This window comes from Gymnoscopelus braueri, assembly GCF_963280865.1.
Source record: "Gymnoscopelus braueri genome assembly, chromosome: 5".
Classification (NCBI taxonomy): Eukaryota; Metazoa; Chordata; class Actinopteri; order Myctophiformes; family Myctophidae; genus Gymnoscopelus; species Gymnoscopelus braueri.
In genome coordinates, this window is record NC_137606.1 from 54408451 (window position 1) to 54421901 (window position 13451).

A 13451-nucleotide genomic window follows, 5' to 3' on the forward strand; every position below is an offset into this window, starting at 1 on the left:
GCCTACTGCGCCAACGAGGACGTACATCCCACTCTCATGCATGCACGCATTCATGGATGCATGCATAATTATGGATTAAAAGATGGATTACAATGGATGAATTACTATTACTACACTATTACACTATTATTACATGGTTATTACACTATTATTACACTGTCATTATATTATTATCATTATTCCACTGTTATTACATTAGGTGAACATTTGAAAATAAAAGCACTGCCCCGTGTGAGGCTCGAACTCACGACCTTCAGATTATGAGACTGACGCGCTGCCTACTGCGCCAACGAGGCTACACACCCCTTTCTCACGCATGCAGAGATGTGTGAGAATTTTAGAGAGAGAGCGAGAGAGTGAAACACATGGAGTCAAGCGAGAGAGACACACAAATCGTAGTGTGGTGGAACTAACATTGATAAACATCCCACCTACTGTATAAGTACAAAACTGCATTACATGAACAATGTAAGTGAAACAACCAGATTCAGACACGCTAACACATGTCCTAAATTGACAAATAGAAGCATTCCAAATTCGTAAAGTTTTTTCCTCCATTGTTTGCGAAACAACAATGTAGATTACATCCTGTTACATGTAAAAATCCTGTATTTACAGTTTTATTTGAGTAAAAGTACAAAAGTTGTGGAATCAAAATTTGAAGTAAACTTAAAGTAAAACTAGAAAAAGTGCTCCTCGGAGCACAGGTCTCCGCCAGGTCAGGTAGGTTATTGTGGCCTCCTGGTGGCGCTATAATAGGCCAATGTGAAAAGAGTGCCATTTCTTCTTAGGCCTTTCACGGCAATCGGACACTGCATTCAAGATTTTAGAATGCATTTTTATTTTGTTCCAAAAATGTGTTTTGCAAAATTAGACCTGCTGGTGGCGCAATAAGAGGCCAATGTGAAAAGGGTGGCATTTCTTCCTCGGCCTAGTGGGAATGTGCGTGTGAAATTTCACGGAGATCGCACGCTGCGTTCATGATTTGAGGCATTTTGTTCAAAACGGACCAATCCTGCAAACTTTGGAAGCCAACCTTAGCCAATGAGGATGGAATGTGGAAAGTCGGACAGATCCGGGTTGATCAAATGACTATAGAGATACTGTGTACCAATTTGCATGATGTTTGGATAAAATCTGTAGGAGTAATGTAAAAAAAATGGGTTTTGCACAAATGGGCCTCCTGGTGGCGCTATAACAGGCCCATGTGGAAAAAATTGGGCCAGAGGTTCTGAATTGGCATCCAGGGAGTGTGTGTGCACAGTTTCGCAGCGACCGGGCCAACCGTGCCGGAGATTAGCTGGTAACGGACGGACAGGACACACGGACGGACGGACGGACGGACGGACGGGCACACGGACGGACGGACAGGGTGCAAAACATACTCTCTCTCCATGCCTTTCGGCTTGGCGGAGACAAAAATTCATAACATTGCATTGTGAAATGTAGATAGATTTTTTTTTTAATAGCCAGGGATAGTATAATGCTTAATTGGTTAATGTGTGGTTTTGTATTAATACTCTAAATCTACAAAGTAACTTATAACTAAAGCTGTCAAATGATTGTGGAGTAAAAAAAAAGTACACTATTTGCCTCTGAGATCTAGTGGAATATTAAGTACTGGGGGGGGGGGGAAACAGTACAGTACTTGAGTAAATGTACTTAGTTACTTTCTACCACTGGAAATACAGCAGAGTAAGAGGCCGTGACACAGATAATTACACAGATTCTCTCCTCTCTCTCTCAGTCGCTACTACTCTGTCCAGAGGGTGTGTACGTCTGTTCCCACTCCCTGCCTCCCTCTCTGGTGCCTCTAGGCTGCATTAAGTCCTATGGGGATGGATGATGCAAGCTGCCCCCAATGTAACCTTAACCACCACACAACATGGCTTTGTACTAGGCCTGGAATGTTTCATCATTTTAGTGACTGACAACAAGGCCACCGGGCCTTTGGTGTTGTCCATTTTTTTTATGAGGGTACAAATGCCAAATGCCAGAGCAGCAAAGGCCATCAAATACAATAAAATAAAAGGTTCATACAGGCTCAGGCTTCTGGACCAATCGGTCACTGGTCATGTTTGAAGTAGGGGGGTTAAGAATTGAGCATCTCAACAAAAGACACCGATGTCTGAAAACCATATTGAAAACCATATTGGGAAAGACTTTCTACTACTCTGCCACGATGATGTGGAATGCCCTGACATCATCCATTAACTCATTCACCGCCAAGAACGAGCATCTGACGAGACATCGTCTGTGAATGATCCGAGCACCACAGAAGAAGAGTACTTCTTCATGGAGCTGATCTCCATGAGGAAGGAGGTCACAGAGAATGTGCCAGGAATATTCCATGAGCTTTCAATGGTACAGTAACTCTGGCAGTCAATGAGTTAAGAGCCAGGTGTGAATGCATCTGGCTCATTGCTTTTTAAATGATGGATTCGGCCAAGTTGGAGGACAAGCGAACAATTCTCTAGCTCGGAAACGGATCTGCTTATGATCAACCATCAACGGGTCGGGAACGGAAAAGATATAATGATGTGAGGAGACATCAGGGACACACACGCACATGACAACTGTGTTGGTTATAACAGAGCAATGACACCGTGTGCCGTTTTGTACTAGTTGAAAGTTAGGGCCCTTACTTACAGTAAGAGTATGTGTGTATGTGCTTGAAACAGGTATGCATGCAAGTGTGTGTGTGTGTGTGTGTGTGTGTGTGTGTGTGTGTGTGTCTGAGCCAGCAGATAAGAGGGTGTCTGTTGCATGATGGGAAAGGTTGCACTTAGAACACAACAGAAGTGAGCAGCCCACAGGGGCAAAGCAGACTGGCACACACACACACACACACACACACACACACACACACACACACACACACACACACACACACACACACCTGGCACCCAGAGAGATCTGATGCAGCGATGCCAAGTCAGATCAATACAAAATCAAGCCCCACACACACACACACACACGCACACGCACACGCACACACACACACACACACACACACACACACACACACACACACACACACACACAGCTGTCTGGCGGTGTTGGATGACACCACTGGATCAAACGGCCCACAAAGGATTTGTGGAATTATGGCTTAAACTCTCAGTGAATGTGTGTGTGTGTGTGTGTGTGTGTGTGTGTGTGTGTGTGTGTGTGTGTGTGTGTGTGTGTGTGTGTGTGTGTGTGTGTGTGTGTGTGTGTGTGTGTGTGTGAGTGCCTCTTCCACGCTGCATAGCATAAGCCTAAATGCCACCAGAATCAGTCTATCGAAGCATAACATGCTTTTATGCATTGATAGACTGTGGGATACATATGATATAAGTATTTACACGTATACAGTAGGAGGGATAAATTAGGTGGGATATAATTGTATTATTATATCTTTGCTGTCGGGCAGAAACCATATTCCGACTGTATAGGGTTGTTTTCCTCGTAACTTAATGTCCTTAATACGATAGTGTCACGCAAACGGCTTTGCGCCACGTTTGGAGCTCGTGGATAGGATACCACTGACTGTTGATGCTTTTGTGTGACGCTATAATATGATCAAGTAGGGGGTTAATTAACGAGAAAACACACAAAGTTAGAATATGGAGATAAGAGGTTTCTGCCCGACAGCGACCATATCGACTCTGTCGGGGCAGAAACCTTGTATGTACAAAACTGTTACTTTTCAGGAAATGGGAAAAAGTAAAATAAAAAAAACATGTGTCCCAATGGATCCAAAGCAGTGGTGGAAAAAGTACTCAAATTCTTTACTTAAGTAAAAGTACCAATACTGCAATATAGAAATACTCTGTTACAAGTAAAAGTCCATAATTAAAAATGTACTTGAGTGAAAGTACAAAAGTATTGGCATCAAAATGTACTTAAAGTACGAAAAGTAAAAGTACTAAATATTTGAAAATAGCAGATCTACAAGCTCACAACGCGTCGCGATGCGACGCGTTGTGAGCTTGTAGATCGGCTATTTTCAAATAGCCTAGGTATAAAATAGGATTAAAGTGGTTAATGTATGTTTTATAATATAATAATGTATATCTGCAAAGTAACTAGTAACTAAAGTTTTAAATTAATTGTAGTGGAGTAAAAGTACAATATTTGCCTCTGAGATGTAGTGGAGTAGAAGTAAAAGTATTGGAAATTGGAAATACTCAAGTAAAGTACAAATACCTCAAAATTGTACTTAAGTACAGTATTTAAGTAAATGTACTTAGTTACTTTCCACCACTGATCCAAAGTAGTTATTATTTAGTCACTCTACTACTATTACTCACATTATTTAGTCAGCTCTTGTTAGTACTTTTCATTGGTTCTTCTTTAAGCTCACAACATGCTGTGATATGCAGAAGGAGCGAGTGCATTTTACGGCAGCGGAAGCTGTCGCGGAACAGCCGCGGAAGGAGCGGCAGGCTCCCGGCGGAGGAGCGGCACAGCCAGCGGCAGTGGAGCGGCAGCGCGTAATCAGTAGGACTGTAGCCTACTAATCCTTGTAATAAAATATTACTGAGGTTAGGGTTAGGGGTTAGAGTTAGGTTTAGGCATAGGAAACTGCCGCTCCGCCACTGCTGCTGCTGCCGCCGCCCCCCCCCCGCCTCCCGGCACATGCCGTTCCGCCGCTCCGCCGCCGGCATCCCGCCGTTCCCCCGCCCGCAGCCCGCTGCTCCGCCGTCGGCAGCTTCCGCTGCCGGAAAATGCACTCGCTGTCCCTATAAATATGACACGTTCTGAGCTTGCAGATCAGCTATTTTCACTGTGACACTGTTACGATACGATGAAGTAGGGCATCAATTTACCAATGAAAAAAATTATAATAACATAAACCCTGGAAATATGGAGATACAAGGCGACAATATGCTTAGAGGCCTGAGTGGCTCGCAGCGTTCCTGCAGTGTGTGAGTGTGTGTGTGTGTGTGCGTGTGCAAGCGTGTGTGTGCGTGCGTGTGCGTGCGTGCGTGCGTGCGTGCGTGCGTGCGTGCGTGCGTGCGTGCGTGCGTGCGTGCGTGAGTGTGTGTGTGTGTGTGTGTGTGTGTGTGTGTGTGTGTGTGTGCGTGTGCAAGCGTGTGTAAGCGTGTGTGCGTGCGTGCATTCGTGCAAATGTGTGTTTTTCAGTGTTTTGGCCTCAGATGAAAGAGAGCAGTGCCATGGTGATTTCCCTGCCTGCTAGTCTGACTAAGCTAAACTCAAATAACCTCAGATCCAGCACATAAAAGAGACCCATAACACTGGAATGGATTAAAATGACAATCACATTGTGGTATCATTTTAGTGGTGTTTTAGACGACACCTCTGGCAGCTCCGTTGTCATTACAGCGTCTGTCCACGGTCAGAGTCTATCAGAACTACGATTCCCATAATTCAGTTCAAAACGTAACCTTGTAACTATACAGCCGGCGTGATATAACTATGAGAGTGACGACCCTAGCGTTGACTTCCTTGGTAAAAATGGAATGCGGAAGTTCTCGTTGCGGTGAGATCAAAGAGAGAGAGAACTCTCTCTCTCTCTCTCTCTCTAATTAATTATTTAATTATTTATTAATTATTTTACATAATCGCCATCATCGTTTCCATGTTGAAAAATGTTGATACATTTTCAAACATTAAAAAAATCGATAAAAATCAATCCACAAGCTCTCTTGTAGAGTGGCTATTTCCAATAGTTTTTAATTCATTCGAGTATAAAATTAAGTATAAAATTATTATAAAATGTCAGTTGTTTATTTGTGTTTCTTTGTTATGTTTCATATCTGGCCAGTGCAATTTTGGTTTATGAAGCTTAAAAGCCAATTGTTTTTTCAAATCACAATTAAATAAACACAATTAATTGTAAATTAATTGTCAAGTAAAATGTCATGATTGTCCAGCCCTACGCCTTCCTTACTCTATTCTTTATAGTCATTTCATAGATTTATCACCTTAATGCTCTGCTTTATTCTGTTAAAGCCTCAGTACACAGACACGCAGGCTCAGCGGAAAATCTATATTAATATTAATATATATATATATATATAGCATACTGTCACTTTCAGGCAGACACTTGTTTCCATATTTTATCATTTTTTATCATGGTTTTTTTTCATAAATGAATGTCCTAGTTTATACTTTGCACAGAAGTAGTGAGAAAAGCCCATCTACAACATCACACTGCATCTCAGTGTACTTGAGTATTTCCGCTATTTCTGAACATTTCGCAAAGTGGAGTGTCATGTGTAAGCCATGCAGTGGTGGAAAAAAGTACTCAAATGCTTTACTTAAGTAAAAGTATCAATACTGCAATGTAGAATTACTCTGTTACAAGCAAAAGTCCGGAATTAAAAATGTACTTGAGTAAAAGTACAAAAGTATTGGTATCAAAATGTACTTAAAGTAACAAAAGTAAAAGTACTAAAATGTTTGAAAATAGCCAATCTACAAGCTCACAAGTAACGCGTTTTATAATATAATAATTTATATCTGCAAAGTAATTAGTAACTAAAGTTTTCAAATAATTGTAGTGGAGTAATAAGTACAATATTTGCCTCTGAGATGTACAGTAGTGGAGTAGAAGTAAAAGTACTGCAAACTGGAAATACTCCAGTAAAGTAAAAAATACCTCAAAACTGTACTTAAGTACAGTACTTGAGTAAATGTACTTAGTTACTTTCCACCACTGAAGCCATGTTGTACAGAAAGCCTATTAAGGATTTTTTCTTTTCGCAACAAATCAATAAGTTTAAGGCATCAAAAGCAGGGATGTGTGTTGTTTTCTCTTTCTGTTCACAGAGCTGCTATACAGAATGTTTTCACATTCTCTATCACAGTGATAGCCTGAGTGGGCGGCCATAGCTGAATGGGTAGCGAGGCTCCCTGGGGAACAAAAGTTCCCAGGTTCCGAGACCCCCGGCAATGCGTCAAAATGTCCCTGAGCAAGACACTTGACTCCTAACTGCTTCCCTCTGCGCTCAGTTTGACCACATGAGCAGCAATCAGCTGGGTGAAGCTGAATACTGAATTCCCCTGCCGGATCAAATAGGTGTAATTAATTATTATTAGCCTATAAGGACATGCCCAAAATAGGTAGGCCAGGTTGGAAGTGGTTACATATGTAAGCAATGCTTGTGACTAAATATTAACTACAATGGAAAACAATAATAATAATACCTTTCCTGAAAAGTAACGAAAAATAAGTCAAAATATAATATGTTATAGCATTATTCCATTCTATTCTGTTCTGTTCTGTTTTGTTGTATTTGGCTCTATTCTCTTATCTTGCCATATTGTGTTCTATTGTTTGCTGATGAGGATCAGGCTCTTAACTCGGTATGAGAGATGTGATGAATACTAAAACAAAAGCCAGTAAATAAATGAAAGCAGACAGCAGGAAAATACAGCTTGGCTGCATATTCTGCTGGTACCCAGTGGGCGTCGATATTCAAATTCAACAAGGCGAATGGTGGGAAGGCAAGCCGTTATTACGTCCCACACGCCTCCTGTATCTATTGTTAACAAACAGAATTAATGTAGAAAACTAAACAAAGAATCCACTCATTCACTCTGCCTGCCTCAACGACACACTTCACAGCAGTTTCTCTTTCTTGTTTTTCTCTCTCTTGTTTTACGGCATACTGTAGCCTGGTGCACTGGTTCTCAACATCTGGTTCGGGGACAACCAGGGGGTTCAAATAGACCCTTATTGGTCTGTAACCTCAGAGAGTGTACACATTGTACCAAATGGACTCTTGTAGTTCCATTATGGGTCCATTTGGTTCCATGGGGTCACAGACCCATAAGGCTCAAAACAGTTGCATAGTGCACACTGTCATTAAAGGGTAAGACCACTTTAGTAGAGGTTTGGGTTGTGTAGTTACCTTGCCATGATGTAACTCCAAAGGTGGGCAAGAAATCAAAAATAATTGCTCCATTGATTAGAAATTTATAATTCAAAATATGCTCCTCATTGACTTACATTGTTCTAATCAATGGAGCAATTATTTTTTATTTCTTGCCCACCTTTGGAGTTACATCATGGCAAGGTAACAACACAACCCAAAGCTCTACCAAAGTGGTCTTGCCCTTTAAAGTGACTCGGATTGCCCACATTTACTGTAGGCAAGGATGGCGACATGGGCTAGAGACTGTTTCAGAGCCACGCTGTCTATAAGGAATCGAACGGCTTGAAATCTTGCCCAGCCCCAGATATGGAGTTTTACGTCATATATGCATAATAGATGACACCAGGTCTGAGATCCACACGAAGACATGCAGTCATTGTACATGCATTTCATCGCTGTCAGGCAGATCTCCATAACTTTGTGTTTTTTTCGTAAATTAATGCCCTACTTGATCATAAAACAGTGTCACATAAAAGTATCAAAAGAGCAGATCCACAAGCTCCAAGGCGACGTGTTCTGAGCTTGTAGATCTGCTACTGAGTTTGAATTTGAATCCTGAAAAGTAACAGTTTTGGAAACATGAGGTTTCCACCCGACAGAGACGATACGTCATGTATTTTCTCTTTTCCTTCAGCAGGTTAAAGGACAACTTCGTTTTTTTTACAACAAGGGTTATTTTATTAGTTTGTAATGATAATAATTAAAAGATGAGTGTTTTTAAAAAAATCATGTATTGCTTTCTATCATTATAGTGATTTTTAACTGGGGGGCGGGGGCATTCGGGCCATTGGTAAAAATATATACGGAGGTTAGGGCAGAACCTCGGCCCAAATTTTTCGCATCGGTCTGTTATAGCGCCACCAGGAGGCCAATTATTGCAAAACAAAATTTTGGATATTACTCGTATAAATGTTGTCCTACCATCACACAGTATCTCTATAGTCATGTGATCAAGACAGATTTGTCGGATTTTTCATCCTGCTAAGATTGGCTCCCAAAGTTTGCAGGAGTGGCCAGTTTTGTACAAAATGCCTCAAATCATGAACACAGCCTCTGATTTCCGTGAAATTTTGCACACATGTCCCCACTAGGCCAAGGAAGAACTCCACAGAATCCAGGGGGGAAACGATGTTGATTGTATGACCTACAGTTCAAGAGTTATAGGCCAAAACGCTCATATGAGCTTGTAGATCTGCAACAAAAAAAAAATCTCTGGCACAAAATATTTTTTGAGATGGGGTCCGCAGCCAAATACATATCATTTTGGGGGTCCTTGATATGAAAAAGTTTGAGAACCACTGTGCTAATGTACAGTATAGTGAGGTCACGCCCTACAGTACATCTCCACACTTCTATCTCCAAACAAGCTGATAACGGATAAGCAGCTCAAAGTGCAGCATTATCAGCTTGCACTGATGAAGAAATGAGTATAACGGCATGTTAGGTAGCATCCAGCATTCACCGGGTTACTGCGTGCATGAAATTGGCTCTTTCTCTCCCTCCCTCCCCTTCTCCCTCTCCCTCTCTCCCATTGTCTCTCTCTTGCTGATTGGGCTCTGGTCTAACATAACACACAAGTTATGTGAGGCTTCCCATGAAGCTGAAATGCATCTATTGTTCTACCCAGTAGGCAAATAACATGAGTAAAAAGGACATTGTTGTGTTGTGTGGCTTGTTCCTATTTTCTTTGCAGGCTCCCTCCACAATCTGGCCAGCTAGATAACTTGAACATTATTTAAGTAGATACACTTTTCTGAGGTGCCGTTTCACACTAAGAAAGAAGAGTTAGGAAAATAAGTCGTACCCTCTTTTCTTTTTATATCAAAGAGCGGAAACAGCTGTGACAGTTTTGAAGGATAAATTAAATACAAGGTCTGAGGGAATCAATGTTCTCGCGGGCAATAAGATTATAAGTGTGTTTACCGTTGGCGTGTCCCTACCATTTGAAGAAATGGCGGTGAGGGAACATATTAGTCTGGTTCCCCGTTGGTCACTGTCAACATGACCCAAATGCTGTTTGAAGTGCAGTTACATGGCACTTACGCAATTCATGTTATGACACTTTATGAGGACTCATAGGGCCAATATGCCAAATTTAGCCAGAATCCTGTCCCAATGAGGAAAAACGTCTGAAAGATCTGACATAGAACGCCTTGATGAGTCTTGCGTCTCGAGAGCTCACCCTCAAACCAGGGGCGGATCTACGGAATATGTTTGACAGCTCGCCACGCTGTATGACAATGTCCTCTCACACCTGGGATTCCACCGGGGCGTGGTAGCGTCGCGCTCATCGCGTCTAGCTCTAGACGATGCCTGTCATTCCACCGGACGTGTTTCAGATGCGTCTCAGAAGCGGTGAACGCGCCATGCTCTGCTAAACAAATGCACCTGTTAAACTATTTACATGTCCCTCTGGCGGAGAAATAGGAAGTGAAAGAAACGTGTCATATTGTCACTATCTACAGGTTATTATAATAACGGTCCAATAATAGTGTGGTTTCATGTGGCCAGTCTATGACACCAGTATGACAGTCGTTCTTAAAACCTTTTCATTTCAAGGACCCCCCCATCACTCTGAGACAATACAAATGGAACCAAATGGACCGGTAAGAGTCCATTTGGTTCCATTTGTACACTCTCAACGTTACAAACACGTAAGGGTCCCCCCCACGGAACTCTGAGGGTCCATGGACCACACTTTGAGAACCACTGGTCTGTAACTCTGAGAGCATACAAATGGGACCAAATGGACTGTTATACGGGTCCATTTGGTTCCATTTGTATGCTCGCAGAGTTATGGGGGTCTTTGAAATTAGAACATTTGAGAAGCACTGGCCTGAATCATTTTGGGGCAGTGGTGGCATAAAGGATAGAGGAGAGTATTTATAACCCGCAAGGTACAATGTTCGATTCCCCCGACCTGCAGATAATAATAATAATAATAATAATAATAATAATAATAATAATAATAATAATAATAATAACAGTCTGGGGGGAGGGGGGGAGTGAATGGCCACCCCTCAACCACAATACTGCTGAAATGCCCTTGAGCCACGACAAAAAAAGGAAAGACATGCCATCTTCGGTTTACCTCCCGTGTCTGCGTGATGTAGGTGGCTGACTTTTTAGGAGACCGGAATTAGGTGGGAGTCTATTAATTCCAATGGAAAAGTGAACGTGAACACAGCTTCTGAACTACTCTTTAGCTCCATGGTCGCTGAACTGAATATTGGAACCAAACGTCACAAGCCAAGCAAGTTTCCAAACATTTTGACACAAACTTGCCATTTTTCCTGAGAGACAAAACAGGAGAAAATCAACTTTATGATCTCTGTCCCCCCAGCAACACACTGTAGCGGGATCTAGCACCGGTAATCATTGGACGTTCGCGAGATCTGCCGTCAGACTGCGCCAGTGGTGGAAAGTAACTAACTACATTTACTTAAGTACTGTACTTAAGTACAATTTTGAGGTATTTGTACTTTACTTGAGTATTTCCAATTTCCAATACTTTTACTTCTACTCCACTACATCTCAGAGGCAAATATTGTACTTTTATTCCACTACAATTTTTTGAAAACTTTAGTTACTAGTTACTTTGCAGATATAAATTATTTCATTATAAAACATGCATTAACCACTTTAGCCCTATTTTATACCTAGGCTATTTGAAAATAGCCGATCTACAAGCTCACAACGCGTCGCATCGCGACGCGTTGTGAGCTTGTAGATCTGCTATTTTCAAATATTTTAGTACTTTTGCTTTGGTACTTTAAGTACATTTTGATGCCAATACTTTGGTACTTTTACTCAAGTGAATTTTGAATTCTGGACTTTTACTTGTAACAGAGTAATTCTACATTGCAGTATTGATACTTTTACTTAAGTAAAGCATTTGAGTACTTTTTCCACCACTGGACTGCGCCCACTTAGGAGACCATTTGTATGCAATTTGTGTGCCATTTTGCCTCTAGTAGGCTAACATTGGGATGGCCTATCTTTCTATATCCACCATCATTGCCTTGAGCAAGGCACTGAACCCCCAATTGCTCCAGTGGAGTGGCCAAACAGTATTCGTTTTTTAAGTATGACGTCATTTTGTAGTCCGACGTGACGACGTCACGTCCGGATCCAAAAGGCACCAGCGCCGTCCACTCTTCATTGTAAACAAACATGTTGGAACCCGTAAATCTTTTTACAATAACCTCCTTTTCAGAAATGAACCATTGAGGGTTAATAAGGGTCTTAATGCTAATATCATAGACAGTAAAAAGTAGGCTAATATATATATTTATATTTGTATTTATTTATTGTGATTATTAACTCATTCACTGCCACTGACGTAAAAAACGTATTTTTTTCCAATTACCAATCCGCCACTGACGTAAAAAACGTAATTTTGCAAATTAAATTGATTTTAAAAGATCTCACCGTCCTTCATCTCTCGCAGCGACACATTTCATTGTAGCACACCCGGATACGGAAATGACGGTTTCCGTCCGCTTCCTGTTTAGGTCCCCCTCTAAAACGGTCTTTTCTCGGCTTCGTTTTTCTCCCCCCCGTGTAACGCTGTTTAGAAACGCTTTTTAGAAACTGCTACTACTTCAAAATGGAATGTCGCCGATTGAAAATGTCTTCTCTGGGCCACTCACACAACTACCCTGTGTGTCTACAAACAGTTGAACACGCGATCATAAGGGATTTAGCGAGGTCTGTGGCGAGGTGAAAAAAGTAAGTGATTCGACCGTTCACATGGCGATACATGGGGTTTTTACACTGGGCTGAAGGAGAGAGACTCCGCCTCGGTCGGAATGTTTGCTGTCTGAGCGGCGTGCACAGATGTTAGAAACGATTGGACTTTTTCATAATGAAAAAAAAAATTGTGAATTTTTTAAAGTTATAAAAAACACTACATCGCTGGCAGTGGCCAAACACAGCCAGAAATAAGTCTGGCAGGGAATGAGTTAACATTATAATATTTATTTATATGTATTTATGTATATATATATATATATATATTTATATATAGATATATATATAAAATAACGATTTCCTCTTCTCTTTGACGTTGCCAGGAAAGCGGTAGAATGACACTTTAGTCGTTATTTTAGTCTGGCATATTGGGAAAATACACACTTGGACCTGGCGGGGCGCAACGTCACGGCATAACAACCGAATAAGACAGTGGTTATACTGGGAAGTTCCCAGGTTTTATTGTGGGCTCTGAGTGCAATGTGTTACAGTAAAAGAGCACTAGAGCTCAGCACTTTCCCAGGGGAAGTAGAGGTACAAACAAACAAACAAGCATCACCTTCTTGGCCTGGAGGGCGCGCTGGAAGAGACGCAGGAAGGAGGCCAGGCTGAAGCGATACATGGTGTTGATCTTGGACAGGTCCGTGATCACAAAGTACATCTTACTGGCGCTCTCCGCCAGAGGCAGGTACGCATCGCGCTCCTGGGGGAGGGAGGGAGAGAGAGAGAGAGAGAGAGAGAGAGAGAGAGAGAGAGAGAGAGAGAGAGAGAGAGAGAGAGAGAGAGAGAGAGAGAGAGAGAGAGGAATCA

The 13451-nt window shown here is 41.7% G+C and overlaps 1 protein-coding gene across 1 annotated transcript in view; it reads right to left on the reverse strand.

Moving 5' to 3' along the window:
• LOC308085996 (cytoplasmic dynein 2 heavy chain 1-like) overlaps positions 1–13330 on the reverse strand; it is a gene marked incomplete at its 3' end in the record, with an annotated part of 29769 nt that extends 16439 nt beyond the window's left edge. The window contains exon 1 of the mRNA XM_080429313.1: positions 13201–13330. Coding sequence (XP_080285439.1) covers positions 13201–13302 — 102 coding nt within the window. The 5' untranslated portion in view covers positions 13303–13330. The remainder of the gene's footprint in view (positions 1–13200) is intronic.
• Positions 13331–13451: the final 121 nt, after the last annotated feature.